Genomic DNA, 23,773 nt, shown 5'->3' on the forward strand with positions numbered 1-23,773 from the left:
CGCAAAAAAAAATTATCACCCACAATTTTGTGTTAAGGCTGTAGGCAAGCCCTTATATTGAATTTAAGATGTACCTTGATACCCTTTCACTCTGTATCAGATGTGTCAAAAATTCTGTCAGCCCTCTGTATCCACGGGTTCTGCATCTGTGGATTCAACCAATCTCTGATCGAAAATACTTGGAAAGAAAAATTCCAGAAAGTTCCCCAAAGCAAAACTCCTCTGCACCAGCAACTATTTACATAGCATTTACATTGTATTTGGTGTTATAAGTAATCTAGAGATGATTTAAAATATACAGGAGTACAATGAGGTATCACCTCACACCAGTCAGAATGGCCATCATCAAAAAATCTACAAACAATAAATGCTGGAGAGGGTGTGGAGAGAAGGGAACCCTCTTGCACTGTTGGTGGGAATGTAAATTGATACAGCCACTACGGAGAACAGTATGGAGGTTCCTTAAAAAACTAAAAATAGAACTACCATACAACCCAGCAATCCCACTACTGGGCCTATACCCTGAGAAAACCATAATTCAAAAAGAGTCATGTACCACAATGTTCACTGCAGCTCTATTTACAATAGCCAGGACATGGAAGCAACCTAAGTGTCCATTGACAGATGAATGGATAAAGAAGATGTGGTACATATATACAATGGAATATTACTCAGCCATAAAAAGAAACGAAATTGAGTTATTTGTAGTGAGGTGGATGGACCTAGAGTCTGTCATACAGAGTGAAGTAAGTCAGAAAGGGAAAAACAAATACCGTAAGCTAACACATATATATGGAATCTAAAAAAAAAAAGAAAAAATTAGTTCTGAAGAACCAAGGGGCAGGACAGGAATAAAGACGCAGACATAGAGAATGGACTTGAGGACATGGAGAAGGGGAAGGGGAAGCTGGGACGAAGTGAGAGAGTGGCATGGACATATATACACTACCAAATGTAAAACAGATAGCTAGTGGGAAACAGCCACATAGCCCAGGGAGATCAGCTCGTTGCTTTGTGACCACTCAGAGGGGTGGGATAGGGAGGGTGGGAGGGAGACACAAGAGGAAGGAGATATGGGGATATATGTATATGTATAGCTGATTCACTTTGTTATAAAGCAGAAACTAACACACCATTGTAAAGCAATTATACTCCAATAAAGATGTTAAAAAATAAATAAAGGGCTTCCCTGGTGGCGCAGTGGTTGGGAGTCCGCCTGCCGATGCAGGGGACGCGGGTTCGTGCCCCGGTCCGGGAGGATCCCACATGCCGCGGAGCGGCTGGGCCCGTGAGCCATGGCTGCTGAGCCTGCGCGTCTGGAGCCTGTGCTCCGCAACGGGAGAGGCCACAACAGTGAGATGCCAGCGTACCACAAAATAAATAAATAAATAAATAAATATACGGGAGGATATGCCTAGGTTACATGCAAATACTACGTCATTTTGTATAAGGGCCTTGAGCATCTGAAAATTTTGGTATCTGCAGGAGGTCCTGGAACCAATCATCCACAGATAGGGAGGGATGACTATACTAAAGATATTTGGAACAAATAGATGGGAAATGTCAAACAATTCTGCTGAGGCAGAGATGGAATTCAGTGTCTCTGCAAGTATCCTCTTTGCAATGACTTTACAAAATGTAGTTTTGACCCTGCTTTCTGTGTAGGATTTAGTAGCTGATTTTATTGCCCCAGATGTATCACTTCCCTGAGTCAGTGTTATTGGGCATTTGAAAGGTTTTCCAGCCGGGGAAAAAATCTCTTTGGATCTAGCTGCAGCAGTTCTTAACCTCTTTTTGAGTCCCAAACCTCTTGGGAATCTGATGGCAGCAATGGAGCCTTTCTCCAGAAAAGTTCATATGGGCAAATACACACCAAATTTTGCATCCCATTTCAGTGGGTTCATGATCTCCTGAAGCCAATTTGTATATCCTGTAATTTCCCATCACCCCTAGATTAAGAACTCCTAACCTAAAGGCAACGACCAAGCAAATAGCATTGGGAATATCCAATATGTATGTGTTCTGCAGAGCAGTAGCTCCTTTTGAAGACAGTGGGTATGCCGAAAAGAGGGCAGCTATAATCCACACAGACCTACAATGGACCCTAGCTTCATCCTATTACCAGCTGGTGCCAGAGCAAGTTAATTAAATCTCCAAGTCTCACTTTGCTCATCTGTAAAATGGAGATAAAAATACCTCTCACTCAAAGTTATCATGAGGCTTAAGTTAAATCTTGGGTGTAGATTTAGCAGTCTAACACAGCAGGCACTCGGTAAATGGCAGTTCTTATTAGTACATGTAAAATGCATGTGCTAGTCTTTGCTCCAAAACCTGCAAGTTCTATTACCCTAGGGAAATCTGTTTGGAATAGTGTGCAGAGGATCCCTTGTGGGAGTAGAGACAGCTATAAAAAATGCCTCTTGGGGCTTCCCTGGTGGCGCAGTGGTTGAGAGTCCGCCTGCCGATGCAGGGAACACGGGTTCGTGCCCCGGTCCGGAAAGATCCCACATGCCGCGGAGCGGCTGGGCCCGTGAGCCATGGCCGCTGAGCCTGCGCATCCGGAGCCTGTGCTCCGCAACGGGAGAGGCCGCAACAGTGAGAGGCCCGCGTACCGCAAAAAAAAAATGCCTCTTGAGGACACGTCTGGACCTGAGCTGTTGCCTCTGAGGCCAGTGGCTAGATCAGACTGGACTTTAAGGTCTTTCGTAGATCTGGCATCTAGTATTCTTTTACTTTTCACCTAAACATCAGATTTTTAAAACAACAGGGTGTATAAAATCATGTTTAATTAGCACATTTATTTATTCTTTTATGCCCAGAAGCCTTTAGGATCTTTCTCTAAATTAAAACTTAAACTTGATGCAAGTCTTAGTACATTATTATCATTGGTAAGGTGTTTTGTTTTTTCTAATTGAAATTTTTATTGAGATAATTGTAGATTCACATGCAGTTGTAAGAAATAATACAGAGAGATCCTTTGGACACTTTGCCGTTTCCCCTGATGGTAACATTTTGCAAACTCGTAGTATTCAATATAATATCACAACCCGGGTACTGACATTGATAAAATCCAGTGATATTTAGATTTTCCCAGTTTTACTTATACTGATGTGTGTGTGTGTGTGTGTGTGTGTGTGTGTGTGTATTAAATTTTATACAGTTTTAATATGTGTAGGTTTAAGTATCCACCACCATGGTCAAAATACTGAACAGTTCCAATGCCACATGGATCCCTCATGTTGCCCTTTTGTACCCACACCTTTTGTCCCACTCTCAACACCTGGTAACCAGTAATCTGTCCTCCATTTTTAAATGTTGTCAATTTTAGAACGTTACACAAATAGAATCATATAGAATGTAATCTTCAGGGATAGTTTTTTCTCATGCAGCATAATTCCCTGGAGGGTCATCCAGGTAGTTACATGTATCAATTGTTCCCTCCTTTTTATTACTATGTAGCATTCTACAGTATGGATGTATCACCGTTTGTTTAACCAATCATCCTTTGAAGGACACCTGAGCTAACTCCAATTTTTGGCTAATACAAATAAACTACTATGAACATTTGTGTACAGGTATTTATGTGAACAGAAGTTTTCATTTCTCTGGGACAGCTACCCTAGGGTATAATTGCTGAGTGATAAAGAAATTACATGTTCAGTTTTACAAGAAACTACCAAACTCTTTTCCAGAGTGGCTGTAGCATTTCACTTACCTACCAGCAATGCTCCTCAGCATTCTTGCCAGCATTTGGTGGTGTTATTTTTCCTTTTAGCCAACCTGATAGGTGTGTAGTTGTTTTATGGCTGTGGAATTATTTGAGATATAGATTATTTCTTCAAATAGATGCAGCCAAGTAATTAGGGGCAACTGCAGAAAAATAATTCCAAAGTCTTTCTTTAAAGACCATAGCTGAACCCCACAGTCCATGTTCAGAAACAGGTAAGGTCATGAGTGAAAATGAGAAAATAATTGAACTGCTATTATTCATTTAAAAAGGTAATTTTGTTTATGGAGTAGCTCTATAAACAATGTGATTAAACAATGGGCCATGATCAACACATCTGAACAGCCAAGAAGCAGATTCTTTTATCAGAAACAGTGTGGCCAGGATGCCACCCCTGATCCCCTAGGAATTAATGCCATCTGTCCTTATCTTTCAAGAATATAAGCTCTAAGAGAGTAACAGATGCAGAAAACAAACGTATGGTTACCAGGGGGGAGGGATAAATTGGGAGATTAGGATTGAAATAGACACACTACTATATGTAAAATAGATAACTAATAAGGACCTACTGTATAGCACAGGGAACTCTACTCAATACTCCATAATGGCCTATATGGGAAAAGAATCTTAAAAAGAGTAGATATATATATATGTGTATAATTGATTCACTTTGCTGTACACCTGAAACTAACATAACATTGTAAATCAACCATACTCCAATAAAAAAAATTTTTTAAAAGATTATATGCTCTAGAAGGAGTTCCCAGCTGGTTGAGTTTAAAGCCTGGCTGTCTGGGGACAGTGAGAAGGAAAAACGAAGCCCCTTTTACCTGCATAGTGGGAACTGGAGTGCTGCCTCCTGCCCAAACTATACACAGTAGGTTCTTTCTCCCTAATAGGAAGAGAACTGAACAGCCCCCAAAAGCCTAATGTCTGCCTCAGGAACACAAGGGGGAAGGAGAGCCACAGATTAACATTCCCTCTTATTTGATTAAACGGATACCAATAATTTAGAGCTCGCTTTTTGATTCCCCAAGCACACACTGACTCATGGGAAGATGGAGACAGCCTAACAAGAAGAAAGGAAGTCCGTGATTTAAAACAAACTGGAGAGGCCACAACAGTGAGAGGCCCGCGTACCGCTAAAAAAATAAATAAATAAATATACTTGGGAGGTATGGTTGGTAACTTCATTTCTCATAAGGCAGCCCTCCAACATTTGCTTCTTTTTAAAAGGCTTGAGCAGCTTTCTCCACAAGCCACGTCTATTTCTGCCGTGAATTCTCATCTCAGGTTGTCACTTAGAGGTATAATCAATGTAGACGTTGCAATTTGCTCAGAGAGCAAAGCCTGTGATGTCTTAACTGAGCACAGGACAAGGCTGTCATACTCCTCTTTTAAAAGTGAGAGTCCTTGGAATCAAGTGGGAAAACAGTTAGATGTTCGCTCTGGAAAGTACTCGCTGCAAAGAAAACAGACTGCCCTTACTGCAGTTGAATTTATGGATTCCGGTTAGATTCTCAACTCATGGATGAAAATTAAGAGACTTGAATGTTATCCTAAATAAACCACATTGCATCCGGATGGAATGTTTTGATACTAATGGGCTGGTCTTAGGAGAAGCTTGTGTTGGAAAAAGGGTGAGGCTAAGTATCATTAGAGATGTTTCATGAAACTCATCTGGCTGACACATCCTTTCCCTGAAGGAGTTTCCATCCCCTGAATGCAATCCTTTGCAGAATACTTCGTATCTAAGTGGGTGGGATAAGAGGGTGAGAGGGGATCGGCGCCAACAGTGAATGACTTAGGAAAGCTATGAACCTGCCATTGGCCTGGAATATGGTATTTGGGTAGCACTGGATTGTTTTGCCAAAGAGCTATTTCTCTTCTACTGGGAAGACCTGGTCTGGAAGTTCAAAGAAAGAGTTGCTGCTTTGGCCCCTGATCACTCAGATGAGAAAACTCCTGCATTTTTTGTTGCTGTTTTGGTTTTTTGTTTGTTCGTTTTGCCGCACACAGCTTGCGGGATCTTAGTTCCCTGACCAGGTATTGAACCCCGGGCCCTCAGCAGTGAAAGAGCCAAGTTTTAACCACTGGATCTCCAGGGAATTCCCACTCCTCGGATTTAGATATAAGAGTATTTTTAGTTCAGAAGCCAGATTTATGGCCATGGTCAAAGAGAAAGCCCATGTCTACAGTCTACCGGGGTTATTAGGGTGGCTATGCTCCTCAGAAATCCTTCTAGAGAAGTCCCATGAAAATCACTTTCTAGCCTCCTTTGGATTCTAATTTCTTGATCACCCCAACATTTCTTTCCCCACCTTTCCTCAAAACTAGAGACTTGCCATGAATTGTTTAACAATCATCAGAGTTTCCTTCCCTCAAAATGCGTGGAGAACTAAAAACCCAAGGCATGTAAGAACCAGGATAAACCCCAGAGCAATTAAGTCCCTGGCAATCACCACATTAGGCAGACGAGCTGGATTAGACTTGGTATCAGCAGAGTGGGTTTAAATATTCCCCTGTTTGCTGGCTGTGGGATCCTGGGTGATTCCCTTAAATCTCTGAACTTCAACTTCTTCATCTATAAAATAGATATAATACCAATAACATACTGTTATTATCAGCATTACCGGTATGGAACATGTCTATAAAAATACTCTGTTAAGGTGTCCTGTGATTGTTCTTAATCTAGGGGCATTTGTGTCTAAACCTGCAAGCTTCCAGAGAGGGATTTTGGTTTCCTAAGTGTATTTATTTAATTGAATGTGCAGGTAATGACCAGGACTTTATAAACAATAAAAATTCCCCTAATTTTTAATAATTGTTAAATGTTATGATTCTCTGCCCCCTCCCCCCACCACACACAAAGAAAACCACTTTAAACGTTTTCTAAACAATCACATTTTTCAAAGACAAGCAAATCACAAATTTGGAATATTTTCCCAATTATGATTCACCCAAACTGAGTGAAACGGTGTTTACTTTGGAGGAGAGACGCTTACACTCTAAAGTGCCTTTTTATTACTGGTAACTCCCAACTTGTTCATCAGACTTTCATTGTATGTAGTCGTGCCTCAGGGATCTAGGACTCAAATCCATATTCACGCGACACACCAGGAGATCACACAATTCTAATTCTCTGAGGTTTTTAAATTTTTAATTATTACTAAAAAAAACCACCCATGACAAAATTGGGAATCCTGTCTATCTCCTACCAGAGGTTAGCAGTTTGGTGACTAGTCTCCCAGAATTTTTTTCTATACATATGCTACCAGATATATAATATTCTTACAAATAATAACATATATATATACGCTGGTATTTCTTGATTCACCACCAGTTTAAGACTTCATCTTGTCCATCAACAGATGAGTGGATAAAGAAAATGTAGTACACACACGCGTGCGTGCGTGTGCTCGCAATGGAATACTACTCAGCCATAAAAAATGAAAATTTGCCATTTGCAGAAACACAGATGGACTTGGAGGGCATTATGTTAAGTGAAATAAGTCAGCCAGAGAAAGAAAAATACTGTACGACATCACTTATATGTAGAATCTAAAAAATACAGCAAACTAGTGAATATAACAAAAAAGAAGCAGACTCACAGATACAGAGAACAAACTGGGTGGGCGGGTAGGGGGAAAATAGGGGTGGGGGAGTCGGAGGTGTAAACTACTGGGTGTAAGATAGGCTACAAGGATGTGTTGTACAACATGGGGAATAGAGCCAATATTTTGTAATAACTGTAAATGGAGCATAACCTTTAAAAATTGTATAAAAAATTTAAAAATTAAAAAAAAAGACTTCATCTGTTGACTCCCGATCATGAAAGATGAGGAGTTAGGTAGCTAGCACTTCCCTCCTCCTGCCCCCACTTTTGTAGTTACTGTTTTCAGTTCTTCTATTTGTCCTTTTAAATATTATTTTTTGAACCTGTCTTTGCTTTTCAATCGGTCAGCCTGAAACACGTGACCCCTCCAAGTTAGATGAAGGAAGATATTGGTACTCTACCTTCTGCTCCACTCCTCTACATCTCCACCTACATCTTTTTTTAAATTTTATTTATTTTTGGCCACACCCCACAGCATGCGGAACTTCCCACAACAAGGGATCGAACCCCTGTCCCCTGCACTGGAAGCAGAAAGTCTTAACCACTGGACCATCAGGGAAGTCCCCCAGCTGCATCTTTGGTCTGCTGAACTTTGACAGTGTCAAGGACAACATTCACCATCTCTTCTGCATGCAGAGTTACTTGCCTGTTTTGTCTGTTGGTTTCATGAGTTGTTTCAGAATCAAGATCAAAATCACACCACATCTTGTTTGCTTCACATTTGGTCATGAGTTTCTTACACAATTTTTCCCCTGTTGTTTCTAATTGCCTTACTTACTTTCTTATTGATGAGAAACAGACATATTTTCTTCATCATGTCATTAACATCATCTGGCTTCTTAGTCATCCTATTACGTGGATCTATTTCATTCCTCTTGTTGAAGTGGTTCTACCTGAAGGTCTCTGCCTTTCTGTTCTAATATGGCACAAAGAGCTTTCCAGCTTCACTCCATAACTCTCATCCTGGGATTCCTTTTAATTGGAATTCTGGGTTGGTTCCACCATTTTTTGTATCTTATGTCTTGCTCTTTTTCTGATGGGGGTTGGAGATAGATTGTTTTCATCCTTTTCTGAAAGAGTACATTCTCAAACAGCTCTGTTAGTATTTGAAAGGTAATCCCTCTGAGTTTATATCTGAAAATATGATTATGCTTTATCATAATACAGAATTCTCGATTCTAGGTAATTTTCCCTCAGAACTTTGAAGGCATTTTTCCATAATCTTCTAGCATTCTGTGTTCCCAGAGACAAATCTGATGTTAGTCTGATTCTCATTCTTTTGAAGGTAATATTTTTTCTTTCCGGAAATTTTTAGGATCTTCTGTTTATTCTTGGCATTCTGAAATTTCACAGCATTGAATGTAGGTATTGGTCTTTTTTCTTATTTATTCTGCTTGGCATCCAGTGAGCCCTTCAACCTAGAGATTCCTTCAATTCTGATAAGTTTTCTTTCATGATATCTCTGGTAATGTCTTTCCCTGTGTTTTCTCCTTTGTCTTTTTTTTTTTTTTGGAACTCCATGTACTCAGATGATGGGCCTCCTGAATCGATCCTGTCTCTTATTTTTCTCCCAACTTTTTCATCTCTCTGTAACTTTCTGGTCAGTAGTCTGAAAGATTTCCTTATCTTTATCTTCAAACCACTCTCTTGGATTTTTTTTCCCGGCAATCATTCAATTTCTCAGATTGTTCCTGGTTCATACAATCTTCTTGTTTTATGGCTGCAATATCTAGCTTCTCAAATCTGTTGAGAATATAAATTAGAGATTTAATTCCCCCTACCTTCTCTGAATTATATGTCTTCGAGCGAAAGTTGTTGTTTCATTCACCTTGGCCTTTCTGTTTCATCATGCTGATTTTCTTCTTGTTCTTGATCATGCAAATTTAACAACAGGAGCCTGGGTTAATTTTTCTGAACAGTTGGCTCAGATTTCTTATATATATACATCTATGTGTTCCCATTAGGATTCTCCCATGAATAGATTAGCTGACTGGGTCTGATAAAAGGTTTCATGACCAGCAGCTGAGTAAGAAGAAAGTCATTCTGATTCTTGATCTTTTATACATGATTTATTTTTACTCTCTGGAAATTTGTAGGATCTTCTCTTTTACCAGAGTTTTGAAATTTCACAGTGATGTGCTTTAGGCATAGGTTAATTTTCATGCATTTTGCTGGATCCTTTCAGTTTGGAAATGTTTCCTTCTGCTTTGGGAAATACTCGAATTATTTCTGTGATAATTTTCTTTTCAGTATTTTTTCATTCTCTACTTCTGGAATAGCTCTATTCAGATTTTGGACCTCCTAGATTCCAAGATTTATATAACCTTTTTTATTTTATCTTCATCATTTTGCCCTACTTTATGAGAGATTTCCTCAACTTCATCTTCCAACCCTACTGTTGAGTTTTTCATTTCTACTACGTATTTTTAATTTCTAAGAGTACTTTTTGTTCTTGGGTTTTTTTTAAATAGCATCCTATTTTTGCTTCTTGGAAGCAATAGCTAATCTCTTGAGTATACTAATGATACCAGGATTGTTTAATTTTTTTTCTTTGTATGACTTTTCTTCCAAATCTCCCACCAGTGCTATTTGTTTTGCCTCTATTATGTCAAAGACCTTCCTCAAATGTTTGATGATTCCTGGTGGCCCTTGGCCTGTTCATTTAAGAGTGAGGTGCTAAAAAGCTGATCGGAAGCTCTGAGACCCTGGGATAATTTGACTGGTTGTTTCCTTGTGGAGCCCACAGCACCAGTGTCTTTAGGTCTTTTCTCTTGGGGTGGTCAGATTTCCCAGAGAAGGATCTTCTAGTCTCCTACTTGGAGGATCTACACCTGGCTGAGAGCATTCCATTTACCAGTGGGGTGTGGGGATGAGGGGGTGCTCACTGTTCCCTATGTAATTTATTTAATTCCCCTGCATTCAGCATGATAAATCTGCTTTCAACATTGCCCAATGTATTCTAGTACAAAGACCTTTTTTACCCAATTGAGAAAACTTCCAATTTACTGCCAGGGGAAGGGTCAGATGCTCAGCCCCCTGGAGTAAGAGGACATAAGGGTTTCTTTTTAACTTTTAATTATGGAGAACTTCAAATATCCACACAGGGCAAAAAAATACCCAGAATAGTATAATAACTACCCCTACCACGGACCCATCACCAGCTATCACCACATTGTCAGATGCACAAAATATATTTCTTTTCTATTTCCCTTATCCCATATTACTTTGAAGCAAATTCCAAACATCATTGCATTTGTAATCATTCAGTACATATCTCTTTAAAATGACATTTTAAATTAACATAACCCTAATATTAAACCTAAAAAATTAACAATTATTTAATATCAAACCTCAATTCAATGTTCAAGTTTCCAATGTCTCAAATGTCCAATGTGTTTTATTTTTACATTTGTTGTAATCAGAATACAAATAATACAAATACACATTCCAGCTGGTCAATATGTCTTTTATAGGTTCCCTCAATGTGCAATTTTTTATTTGAAATTTATTAAATGAGGAAACTGAGCTGTCTGTCCTGCAGAGTTTCTTCCCGTCTGCATTTTGCCAAGGGCATATCTGAAGTGCAGCTTCACATTTTCCTCTGTCCTCTGGATTTCCTGTAAACTGGTAGTTGGATCTAGGTGCTTCTTTCTAATGTTCTCTCTTCAAGTGCTTCTTTCTAGGTGCTTCTTTCTAATGTTCTCTCTTCAAGTCGCCCGGTTCTTTCCTCTGTCTCCTCCATTCTGCTGTTGAGCCCATCCAGTAAAGTTTTGTTTCAGTTATCGTATTTTTCAGTTCTAAAATTTCCATTTGGTTCTTCTTCATCTCTTCTATTTCTTTGCTGAGACTTCACGGGCTCTAGGCTATCACCTAAATGAGGTCTTTTAAAATGCGAACACATGGTAGCATAGCATAACGTGGTAGCCAGCCTCCAAGGTGGCATCCAGTGATCCCTGTCTCCTGGTCGCACACACCTGTGCAGCCCCTCCCACTTTCTATGAGGGTTCGTTTGTACAACCAATAGCAGATGGCAGGAGGGATGCTATATCCCTTCTGAGATTAGGTTATAAAGGTCTGTGACTTCTGTCTTGGGCACTCTCTCTTTTTCTCTCCCATGCACACACCCTCAGATCACTTGTTCCGGAAGAAGCAAGCTGCCCTGCGGTCAGGTGGTACCTGAGGCCCTGCTCTGTCCCTTACTAAAAGATGCAAGACAAATTAGATAACCTTGTGAGCTCCAGCTTCTTTACTTGGAAATTGATCATTTTTGCCTCACCTACTTCTCAGGTCATGAGTCTCATGTAAGATAAAATACATGCAAACATTATATGACTATTAACTTATCTAATCCTTATTTCACAGATGAAAACCTGAAGACCAAAGGAACGAGAAGAATTGACGGGTGAGGCACAAAGAGAGCAGAGGATTTAGAAAAGGAGCCAGGTCTGGAGTCCAGAGCTTGCGACTTCAAGTCCAGTTATCTTCTCTGCTATGCCTAAAGGGTCACGTGCTATTATGGTTAAACAGTCACTCCACGTTTCAGAAAAACAGCAGATGAATTATGGATCGTACGTGGTTAACCAAGAGACTGACATTTCTTCTACGGTATATAACAAATTGGGGGTAAATGCATGAGGGTCAGAGTTTTTCCGTTTAGCTTTTACATAGTGAAATTGACAGAGCCAGTTATCCCTTCCTTCCTGTCTGTTTCTCTGCCAGTCACTGCAACATCCCTAGTCCAAGCACGCGGGCCTCCAGCCAGAAGGTGACTAACACCATCTCTCTGCACCCAAACTATGTACAATAGGCAAATAAAAATAGGTGAAAGTGTGGAAATTTTTATTATCATTCAAATTTTAAAAGCTTTATACCTGTGGTACACCAAGGGGAAGGGTTCTTAAAGAGGTGACTCTTAGGGTCTGGTCCCTGATTTAGGAGTTGTGGAGCTTTGGTATGTGTTTGTTAAGTGCTTTAAGAATTCGTGACCTTGGTCCCGGGCTGGTAAGGTTGTGCCAGTTTCTTCTTCCTTCAGGGGAGAAGAGACACTGTTATACCTCCAGGCTCTCAGCACATTATTCCTGCACAATTGACTCCTTCACATCTTCTGTGGATTAGAATTTGCCCTGTCAGACTTGAGGCTCCCTCAGAGGAGAGATCAAAGGAGAGAAGCATTGAACTATTGCTCAGGATGGACCTTAAATGCAGTTTGGGCATGTGGTGAAACATACATCCCGTAAAATATACTCTTTTTCACCATGAAGTAGACAATTGAGTGGCATTACTTCGCCACCACCACCATCTGTCTCCAGAGCTTTATCATCATTTCAAACCAAAATTCTGTACCCATTAAACAACTCCCCATTCCCATCTCCCTCCCAGCCTCTGGCAACCACGCTTTTACTTCCTATCTCTATGAATTTGACCACTCCAGGTCCCTCATGTATGTGGAATCATACAGTATTTGTCCTTTTGTGTCTGGCTTTTTTTTTTTTGGCCGCACCACGTGGCATGTGGGACCCAGTTCCCCCAACCGGGGATCAGACCTGCACCCCCTGCATTGGAAAGGCAGAGTCTTAACCACTGGACCTCCAGGGAAGTCCCCTGTGTCTGGCTTATTTTTAAAAGCAGTTTTGCTATAAAGAACATTAACCTTACATTGAGTTAAGGGTATGATAGGTGTAGCAATTGTTTCTAGGTCAGAAGTCTTTAACTTGGAGCCCTTGGAGGAGTCCTCAGGAGCCGTCTCCCCTTTAAGGGATGAGTTTCCTAATTACAAGGTTTTCTTAGGAGGCTTTAACCCAGAAGATGCTAATCACTGTTCTGGGTCTTCTCTGCTTTGAGAGCATCCTCTTGGTCCCAAACTAAGATTAGCTGCCACTCATTAGGAAGAGCTACCAATCTGGTCATATTTACTGTATGGCTCTGGATTTTGCTAATGATTCAAGTTTGACACCTAACAGAGTGTAAACCCCTAGTCCCATGTTTACCTGGCCACTTAGGAACTTTGATCTCACCTTCCTCATATGAAAAATATCTAATGGAAAACTACAGAGTCAATGAATCTATGACAAAGGAGGCGAGACTATACAATGGGGAAAAGACAGCCTCTTCAAAAAAGGGTGTTGGGAAAACTGGACAGTTTACATACAAAAGAATCAAACTGTACTACTTTCTCAAACCATATACAAAAATAAACTCAAAATGGATTAAAGACTTAAATATAAAACCTGAAACCATAAAACTTCTGAAAGAAAACACAGACAGCAGTCTTAGTAATATTTTTTTTGGATAGGTCTCCTCAGGTAAGGGAAATAAAAGCAAAAATAAACAAATGGTACTATAGAAAATGAAAAGGCTTTCTGCATAGCAAAGAAAACTACCAACAAAATGAAAAGAGCTGCCTACTGGATGGATAAAGATATTTGCAAATGATATATCTGATATGGGGTTAATATCCAAAATATACAACTCATATAACTCAGCATCAAAAAAAAAAAAAAAAAACCTGATTAAAAATGGGCAGAGGGGGCTTCCCTGGTGGCGCAGTGGTTGAGAGTCCGCCTGCCGATGCAGGGGACATGGGTTCGTGCCCCGGTCCGGGAAGATCCCACATGCCGCGGAGAGGCTGGGCCCGTGAGCCATGGCCGCTAAGCCTGCGTGTCCGGAGCCTGTGCTCCACAACGGGAGAGGCCACAACAGTGAGAGGCCCGTGTACCGCAAAAAAAAAAAAAAAAAAAAGTGTTGGTGAGGGTGTGGAGAAAAGGGAACCCTCATGCACTGCTGGTGGGAATGTAACATGGTGCAGCCACTGTGGAAAAGAGTATGGAGGTTCCTCAAAAAAATTAACAACAGAGCTACCATATGATATGGTAATTCCACTCCTGGGTATATACCCAAAGAAAATGAAGACATTAATATGAAAAGATACATGCATCCCAATGTTTATAGCAGCATTATTTACAATAGCCAAAATATGGAAGCAACCTAAGTGCCCACTGATAGATGAATGGATAAATGATATGATATGATATATATATATATATATATATACACACACACACACACAATGGAACATTACTCAGCCATAAAAAGAATGAAATCTTGCCATTTGCAACAACATGGATGGACCTACAGGGCACTGTGGTAAGTGAAGTAAGTCAGACAAACACAAATACTGTATGATTTCACTTATATATGGAATCTAAAAAGCAAAACAAACACAACAGAAACAGAGTCATAGGTAGAGAGAACAAACAGGTGGTTGCCAGACGGAAGGGGGGTGAAAGAAATAGGTGAGGGAGATTAAGAAGTACAAACTTCTAGTTATAAATGAGTCATGGGTATGAAATATACAGTATGGGGAATATAGTAATATGTAATATCTTTGTATGGCAACCTATGGTAACTAGACTTACCTTGATCATTTCCTATACATTTAAAAAGGCATAGAAATATCAGATCACTATACTGTGTATCAGGAACTAACATAGTATTATAGGTTAATTATACTTCAAAAACAAGCAGACTCATAGAAAAAGAGATCAGATTTGTGGTAACCAGAGGTGGGGGGGGGAAGGCAAATTGGATGAAGGCAGTCAAAGGGTAAAAACTTCTAGTTATAAGATAAATAGTTATTAGGGATGTAATGTGCAACATAAGTAATATAATTAACACTGCTGGGACTTCCCTGGTGGTGCAGTGGTTAAGAATCTGCCTGCCAATGCAAGGGAATCTGCCTGCCAATGCAAGGGACATGGGTTTGATCCCTGGTCCAGGAAGATCCCACATGCCGCAGAGCAACTAAGCCTGTGTGCACAACTACTGAGCCTGCGCTCTAGAGCTCACAAGCCACAACTACTGAAGCCCACGCACCTACAGCCCATGGTCCGCAGCAAGAGAAGCCACCACAATGAGGACACCATGCACCACAACAAAGAGTAGCCCCCACTCGCCACAACTAGAGAAAGCCTGCACGCAGCAACAAGACCCAACGCAGCCAAAAATACATAAATAAATTAATTAAAAAGACACTGCTGTATGTTATATACGAAAGTTGTTAGAGTAAATCTTAAAGAGTTCTCATCACAAGGAAAAAAATGTTTTCCTTTTCTTTTATTTTATACCTATGATATGATGGATGTTCACTAAACTAATTGTGCTAATCATTTCATGATGTATGTACATCAAATCATTATGCTGTACACCTTAAACGTATACAGTGCTTTATGTCAATTATATCTCAATAAAACTGGAAGAGAAAAACCACAATGGGATACCACTTCATACCCATTAAAATGGCTATGATCAAAAAACAAAACACAAGAAAACAAACAAACAAAACAACAACAACAAAAAGAAACAGAAAACAAGCATTGGTGAAGATGTTGAAAAATGGGAACCTTTGTGTGTTGATGTAAAATGGTATATACACTATGGGTAACAATATGGTGGTTCCTCAAAAATGAAAAACAAAATTACCATATGATCCAACAATTCCACTTCTGGGTATCTACCCCAAAGAGATAAAAGGAGGAATTCGGACATATCTGTACTCCCATATTCATAGCAGCATTATTCATAATAGCCAAAAGGACAACCCAAGTGTCCATCAGTGAATAGATGAACAAAATGTAGTATATCCATACAATAGAGTATTACTTAGGCTTAAGGGGGGAAATTTTGACAAATGCTACAGCACACAGATGAAACTTGAAGACATCATGCTAAGTGAAAAAAGCCTGTCACAAAAGGACAAATACCATACAATTCCTCTTACGAGGCACTTAGTAGTCAAATTCACAGAGACAGAAAGTAAGATGGTGGTTACCAGGGCCTGGCGGGGAGTGGGGGGGTGGGAAACGGGGCATTTATTGTTTAATGGGGACAGAGTTTTCCTTTGGAAAAGTTCTGGAGATGGAACGTGGTGATGGTTGCACAACAGTGTGAAATGTACCTAATGCCAGTGAACTGTACACCTACAAATGATTTACATGGTAGGGGCTTCCCCAGCGGTCTAGTGATTAAGACTCTGCCTTCCAGTGCGGGGGCTGCGGTGTGATCCCTGGTCAGGGAACTCAGATCCCACATGCTGTGGGGTGTGGCCAAAAATTAAAAAAAAAAAAAAAAGATTTACAAGGTAAATTTTATGTTACATATGTTTTACTATAATAAAAAGCTTTTTTAAAGTATCTAATGCTCTCTGATCATTATTCCCTGCTCCTGCAGGAATTCTGGGAGCCTTTTGTTGAGTTCATTCCCAATCAACGTATTCTGGAAAGAGACAAAATGCAGTAAGTAGCAAAAAAGTTTGTTCAAAAGCTGGGCCTGCCTTCATTGTTTGTATTTCTCAGTACAAAGTCACTTTAGCATCATACTCCTTTCTTCCCCCTCTCCCTCCCCTAAGAGAGGCGAGTAGGGGAAAACAAAAACAAAAACGAGTGAAATTCTACACCAGAGGGAGCAGGACAAACTTCTAAGAGATTAATGGGTCTAGAACAGCTTCCAGGAGCCAGGAAGCTGCCACTCAAAGGTGGCCTGGATAACATGGATGGGGAGAAACTCAGGGCCGAGTCATGAGAGAAGCCCGCCTGTTCATCACCCACATCCCAGGAACAGCTCAGGTACCTGCCAGGTAATCAGCTGCCAAGGAGGTCTGGGCACTTACCTCAGAGAAGTGTCTCTCAGTAATGTTCAGAGCAGTCAGGGCAATCTGACGGTTCTCGTGAAGTTGCAAAGCCTCAATTCTATCAATCCCACCGAGTCCTTCTATCAGCAGACACATGTTTTCCTTCTGAGAAATCTTCTCTGCTGCCTGTGGGCCGTAGAAGAGTGAGACTCTGCACCAAAGCGCTTAGGACGTGGGGCTTCACCTCAGCAGAATCGGACGAAAGCCACCCACTCCAGAATGGGCAGTTGTAGTGTTATTTTCCCAGACTGACTTAAAATTGCATTGTCTTCCTCTCATTTTGGATATTTGTCATCTGTCTATTGAGGTTTATCTTCATTGCACAAAATACAGTTGTTTGTTTTTTTTTTTTGCTGAATATGCCATCATCTATATATCCATCACTAAACACTATTTGGTAGGTATCTCCCTTCTAATTAATAGAGATTGTTTTAAAAACAGAGAAAAGAATGTTCAGGTGATGCTATGTAAATGCAGATGTTCTGGCCCTGCACTCCCTGGAAAGCCTTGAGGGGTCGGGCAGGAGACCCTGGGTGACAGAAGCCACACCATGGCAACTAATGAGGTCCCTGGAAACAAATGATGTGATCTGATTTCATCCAATGCTGATCATTGGATTTCTCATCCATGGGTATTCACTCACTCAACATTTGTACATATACTACGAGCAAGGAACACAAAACTAGAAATAAAGGTAGGATTTAGAGAAAGCCTTTTCATAACTCACACTATCAGGGGAGACAATACTTGCTGTAGTATAGAAAGTATAATATCCTGGGATAAGCCATATTGGAAAAGAATATAAAAAAGAACGTATATATTTGTATAACTGAATCACTTCGCTGTTCAGCAGAAATTAACACAGTGTAAATCATCTATACTTCAATAAAAAAGTTAATTAAAAAAAGAAAGTATAATAAACGATCAGAGTTTTAATTTATAGAAAGAAGATGTGTACAAGAGGCTTGGAAAGTATCAAGTTCTTAATGGATAGTACGGTGCCAGGGTCCATCACAGGGTAACAGCATCCCCAAGAGAAGGAATGGCAAGGACAAAGTTGTGAGGGAATAAGTGCTGCATATTTATAGAAAAGGGAGTGGTCCAGATAAACAGAATGTTTGGGGGAAGTGGAGAGAGAGAAAGAAACAACTTTGGCATCCTGTAGGTTCTGCTGACTATTTTGTGAACAGTAATAAAAACAAACAAATGAACAAAAATCCCAAACCTTCCTATGGATCAAATTAAATATTGTTTAGGCCATAATTTATCTGATGAGAGTTTTCACTTTTATCTAAGCCTTGATACCTTCTAGTCCTATCTGTACATCCAAAATGAGCTCTTAGCTTTCAGTGAAAAAATGGAGGTAAGAACCAATGTGCTAGGTGAGCCTCCAAGAAAACTGGGAAGTGGGGGATGCCCCAGGGCAGTAGGAGCCCTGGAGAAGGATTCTGGACTTTGACAGAACAGCAGATGGCCCCCAAGTTACTTCAGAGAACCACAACTGCACTCTGCTGCCCACTTGAAACTGTTTTCTATCTCATCTTGATTTTTCTCAGTGTCCCACGTGCCACTATCTGATGTAGGGGCTTCACTGGTCCATCAGATGGGATTTTCCCAGACTCTCCCAAGAAAAAAAATCCCAAGTGTTTAATTCAAATGAATGAGATCAACTTAAATTTCTATAGCCCCCCAAGTGTGCTTTCACACATTTTTTATGTCCAACTTCGCCTCTGGCTGCCAAGTGGGTACTCTGTGTCTGTGATTTGCTCAAAGTCTAAGCGTCTAATTGGGCTGTTTCCAATCTGTTCTTGACTCAGGTCAGTTCTTTCCAGGACTGTTACATGAAAAGGATGCTTTAAGTGAGCTTTTAAAAGGAGTCCTCTGGGGACTTCCCTGGTGGTCCAGTGGTTAAGCATCTGCCTGCCAATGCAGGAGACACAGGTTCGAGCTCTGGTCCGGGAAGGTCCCACATGCCACGGAGTAACTAAGCCCATGTACCACAACTAAGCCAGTGCTCTAGAGCCCCCAAGCCGCAACGACTGAAGCCCACATGCTCTGGGGCCCATGTGCCGCAACTACTGAGCCCATGTGATACAACTACTGAAGCTCTCACGCCTAGAGCCCATGCTCTGCAACAAGAGAAGCCACCGCAGTGAGGAACCCATGCACCACAAGGAAGAGTAGCCGCAACTAGAGAAAGCCTGCACACAGCAATGAAGACCCAACACAGCCAAAAATAAATAAATATAAATAAATAAAAGGAGTCCTCTGGTGTTACTTTAAAACTTTTCAAATGGCTTAGTCACATATAAAAAGACCTTAATCAAATGAATATTGCCAGCCTCCACGATGGCCTGAGATGATCCCAGCCTCTGGGTATTTATGCCCTTGTGTAGCCCCCTCCCATGTTGAAATGGACTGATCTGTGTAACCAATAGGATGCTGTTGAAATAACCTCCTTCACAGGTCATAAAAGACATTGGGGCTTCCACTTTGCTTTCTAAGGTCACTTGCTTCAGGGGAAGCCAGCTGCCATGATGTGAGGGCACTCAAGCAGTCCCAGGGAATCCATGTGGTAAGAATAACTTTCTAGGCATGTGAGTGAGTCATCTTGGAAGCTGATCCTCCAGCCTCCACCAAGCCTTCAGATGAAACTGCAGCCCCAGTTTCCATCTTGAACTTCATGAAAGACCCTGAGCCAGAACCATCCAACTATGCTGCCTCCAGATTCCTAACCCCAGAAACAATATGAGATAATAAATGTTTGTTTTAAGCCACCAAGGAGTAATTTGTTGTTCACTATACAACCGACACAAATAGTATGTAAATATTGGCTTAACTTACATTTCAGAAATAAGACTTTTCTAGAATTCTAATTCAAGCCTTTGTAGTCCATTTTCCCAGCCACATAGCCGAATGGAAGAGGAACTCTAGTATGGTCCCTCGAGATCTATCATCGCTAACGTCCTGCTGCTTCCTTCAAGTATATTCTATGTTTCAGTCTTCCAAAAGAGCCAGCCACGTGGCTCATTGACTATTTTTTTCCTTGCTTCAGACCTTTGATTGGTTTCTCCTTCTCACTCAGAGCAAGTCCACATTCTCACAGACCTTCCGTGATCTGGCCCCTGGGTCCCTTGAGCCTGTTTCCCACCACCTTTCATCCCTTTGTTCCGCTCTGGCCACACCCCGCTCCTTGCTTTTTAAGGTTTCCTTCACCTAGAGTGCTCTTTCCCAGGTATCCACAGGACTCACTTACTTCTTTCAGGTCTTTGCTCAAATGTCCTTCCTCAGTGAAGTTTCTCCTAACTACTACATATAAGAGATCACCATCCCCTCTCCACTCTGGGCCATCAGTAACTACCCCTCTTTCAGATATATTTTACCCATAACTCTCTATCTGATGTGTCTGTTCCCCTCCCCGCTAATACAAAAGCTCTATAGAACAAGGACTTTGCTTTGTCATTTCCTGAACATCTAAAACAGTGCTGGGCACACAAACACTTATCTGAGAAAATGAAGATGATGGACCTTCTTTGAAAGGCCTCTTGTCTTGTCATCCACAGGATGTGTGGACAAAGGGAGGGGGTGAGGAAGTAGAGAGGAAAAGAGAATCCTAGTTAGGTTTTTTGTTTTTGTTTGGTTCTTTTTGTGTGGTACGCAGGCCTCTCACCGCTGTGGCCTCTCCCATTGCGGAGCACAGGCTCCGGACGCGCAGGCTCAGCAGCCATGGCTCATGGGCCCAGCTGCTCCGTGGCATGTGGGATCTTCCCGGACCGGGGCACGAACCCGTGTCCCCTGCATCGGCAGGCGGACTCTCAACCACTGCGCCACCAGGGAAGCCCCTAGTTAGGTTTTAAGGACCAAATTAAACATCTTAATTAAGAGATTGCTATTTAGAAACCCACCTGTTCAGAACAGCTCACCTGGAGGATAAAAAAGAGGATGTCGAGAATGATGAGAACAATTTTGGTGTCTGGGATGGTGAGAAGATTTATTAGTGGCTCCAGGACTCCAGCCTGGACAAGCTGGATCAACTGGTCCACGGTGCCCCCAGTTGTGAAGTTAGCCACTGTCCAGACAGCCTCTTTCTGGACTTTAAATTCTCCCTGCAGAGAGAGAACATTTCCATTCTTGACAGATCCTGAAGAATTTAAATATAGTGATGCAAACATGGTTCAATTTCTAGGTAGGCTGGACTACCTAATTCCCAGGACTATACGTGCAATTTACACAGAATCCGTTGGCAACCTGCCTTTAGTTTTTGAGCAGAAGACAGCATCTTTGAGAAGCCAAGGAGGAGGAAAGGCAGACTCACGTGGGGTCTTAGAGGGAGGTTCTAAATTCAAACACACTCACTTTCTTAAGTCAGGTTATCGGAAAAAGAGAACCAACATCACCCAATCAATACAAATTAGGGATTTTAGGTTATAGCGACCCATGGCTACATTTCTAGTCTTTCTGCTCCAGTAAAACTTTGGACAAGAAGCTCCAGAGCTACAAAGTTGAGCACACAGTCTGGAGGGGACAGAGGAAAGCCACTGAAATATCACTCAATGCATCATTTACATTTATAAAAAGCACTTGGCCCAGAGAGAAGGGAGTCATTTATCACAGATCCTTCTATCCCTTTGAAGGAGGAGTTATTCCCATTTTATGGCTGGGGAAAACTGACTCAGTTTAAAACAAAGTTAAAAAAAAAAAAAACCAAAAAAACCAAACCAAAACAAAAAACTTATGGCTCCAAGCAAGCTATAGTTCAAAAGGCACAGTTTGAAAAAAGATTACTCCTTGATTCTGACTAGATGTTTCTGATTAGAGTATGTACAGACTCACAGCAGGATAGGAAGTGTCTGATAGACTGGAAGATGCCATGATTTGGGTAGCAAACCTGGGCTACCTTTTTGTACCTAATGCACACCTGGGAACCCACCAGCCAACCTGAGAGCAGGACACGGCCAGTGCCTCCTTTTCCCCATCCTACTCAGTAACCTCTGTCTGCAACCCCAGGTCACCACTCCTGACTTGTTTCACAAGTCGATGGTTTAAACATAGCTCATCCACTAAAAGGTGACAAAAAGAAATGCTGACCCTCGTAATTGTCCTGGGGAAAGGAAGTGGGAATCAGGAGGAAGAAGGAAGCTTTATTGTATTTCTACTGTTATATCTGGATTTTCTATATATATTACCCCTTTCACCAATGTGATTTTTACACTGCAAAGGCCACCTGTCTTCAGTGTATAATATCACTGTAACCCGATACGTTTTTCCTCCTAAAACAAAACCAAGCCAACCTCATCCCTTTTTGCCAAGGAGAGTAGATGGCACATTCTTTTAACCCTAGAGATGAGCCAGTATTTACCAGCTCAAGATTCCTCTGGGTATTTGAGCTGTGGGATCACCTTTTCACTGGCCAATTCTTGCTGAGACTTCTAAATTTTTAATGGATTGTTCAAAATGGGATGCCCCTTTCTTTTTTTCAGGGAGAGTTAGGAAACTTAATGTTTCATAGGTTCGTCGTGATCTCAATTAGTTTTGCTTCTCAGCCTGCCTCTGAAGAGCTAAAGAAGTTCAACACAGGGCCCGCTGGAGAGTAACCTTTTGTCACGTGGGCCACTTACGTTTTCTAGAACAGCCACCAAGGGAGGCAGCACACCGCAAGCGATCAGCTGCTGGATGTGCTGGCGGGGCCCCGCGGCCACGTTGCTTAGGGCCCAGGCTGCCTCCTTCTGGATGGAGGAGCGAGGGTGTGTGAGGAGCTGGGGCAGCACAGCTAGGATGCCCGCATCCAGGGCCAGCTGGGTCTGGTGGTCCGTCCCTGTGACAATGTTCCCCACGGTGCGCAGAGAGGGGGTCTGGAAGAACAAGGTGAGAAAGTGTCACCAAGTACCATGAATTCATCACCGTGGAAGGTGACCATTGCATCAAGCTCCGTGCCTTCCCAAACATCCATCATGCTGTGCTGATGGTTTTCTGGAAGCCTGTGAACAATGATTATATCCACGATCCTTATTAATTCTGTGCATCCATGGCTGTTTACATAGTTTAAAGGTACTCGCTAGCCTCCCAGTAGTTCCAGCTCAAGTGGTATAGAGGTCAAGAGATATATTATCAAATGATGCTGTCCTTTTCATATCCTTACATTGGGAAAATTGGTAAATTGATGGTTGCCTTTACAATGTAATAATTTCTACTGAATTTGTATTTAGCACGAGTATCAAGTTTCTGTTGTAGGGACTTCCCTGGTGGCACAGTGGTTAAGAATCCACCTGCCAATGCAGGGGACACGGGTTCCAGCCCTAGGGTGTGAAGATCCCATATGTTGCGGAGCAACTAAGCCAGTGCGCCACAACTACCGAGCCTGCGCTCTAGAGCCTGCGAGCCACAGCTACTGAGCCCGCAAGCCACAACTACTGAAGCCCATGCGCCTAGAGCCTGTGCTCCACAACAAGAGAAGCCACCGCAATGAGAAGCCCGTGCGCCGCAACCAAGAGTAGCCCCCGCTCGCCGCAACTAGAGAAAGCTCGCGCGAAGCAACAAAGACCTAATGCAGCCAAAAATAAAATATAAATTAATTAATAAATTAATTAAAATAAATAACTAGTCAACCACCACAAACCACTTTGGGAATGAGGCTGGTCCCTATAATTAACCTCATTTAAAAACAAAGTTTCTGTTGTATATGTTATTAGAGCTAGTGAAATCTCAGTGGCCTTTTTGTTTTGGTGTATTCATAAAGCTTCTCTCA

General features: G+C 41.5%; 2 protein-coding genes across 2 annotated transcripts in view; both read right to left on the reverse strand.

Annotated features, from left to right (window-relative positions):
- Positions 1-6,373, reverse strand: part of SMURF1 (SMAD specific E3 ubiquitin protein ligase 1) — a 108,407-nt gene extending 102,034 nt beyond the window's left edge. The window contains exon 1 of the mRNA XM_065892336.1: positions 6,361-6,373. Coding sequence (XP_065748408.1) covers positions 6,361-6,373 — 13 coding nt within the window. The remainder of the gene's footprint in view (positions 1-6,360) is intronic.
- A 5,789-nt stretch (positions 6,374-12,162) lies between these two features.
- Positions 12,163-23,773, reverse strand: part of KPNA7 (karyopherin subunit alpha 7) — a 39,028-nt gene continuing 27,417 nt past the window's right edge. Inside the window, exons 8-11 of the mRNA XM_065892283.1 lie at positions 22,647-22,880; positions 20,952-21,134; positions 17,008-17,154; positions 12,163-12,369 (exon numbers count right to left, since the gene is read on the reverse strand). Coding sequence (XP_065748355.1) covers positions 12,256-12,369; positions 17,008-17,154; positions 20,952-21,134; positions 22,647-22,880 — 678 coding nt within the window. The 3' untranslated portion in view covers positions 12,163-12,255. The remainder of the gene's footprint in view (positions 12,370-17,007; positions 17,155-20,951; positions 21,135-22,646; positions 22,881-23,773) is intronic.

The sequence above is a fragment of the Phocoena phocoena genome, chromosome 15 (genome assembly GCF_963924675.1).
Source record: "Phocoena phocoena chromosome 15, mPhoPho1.1, whole genome shotgun sequence".
Lineage (NCBI taxonomy): Eukaryota > Metazoa > Chordata > Mammalia > Artiodactyla > Phocoenidae > Phocoena > Phocoena phocoena.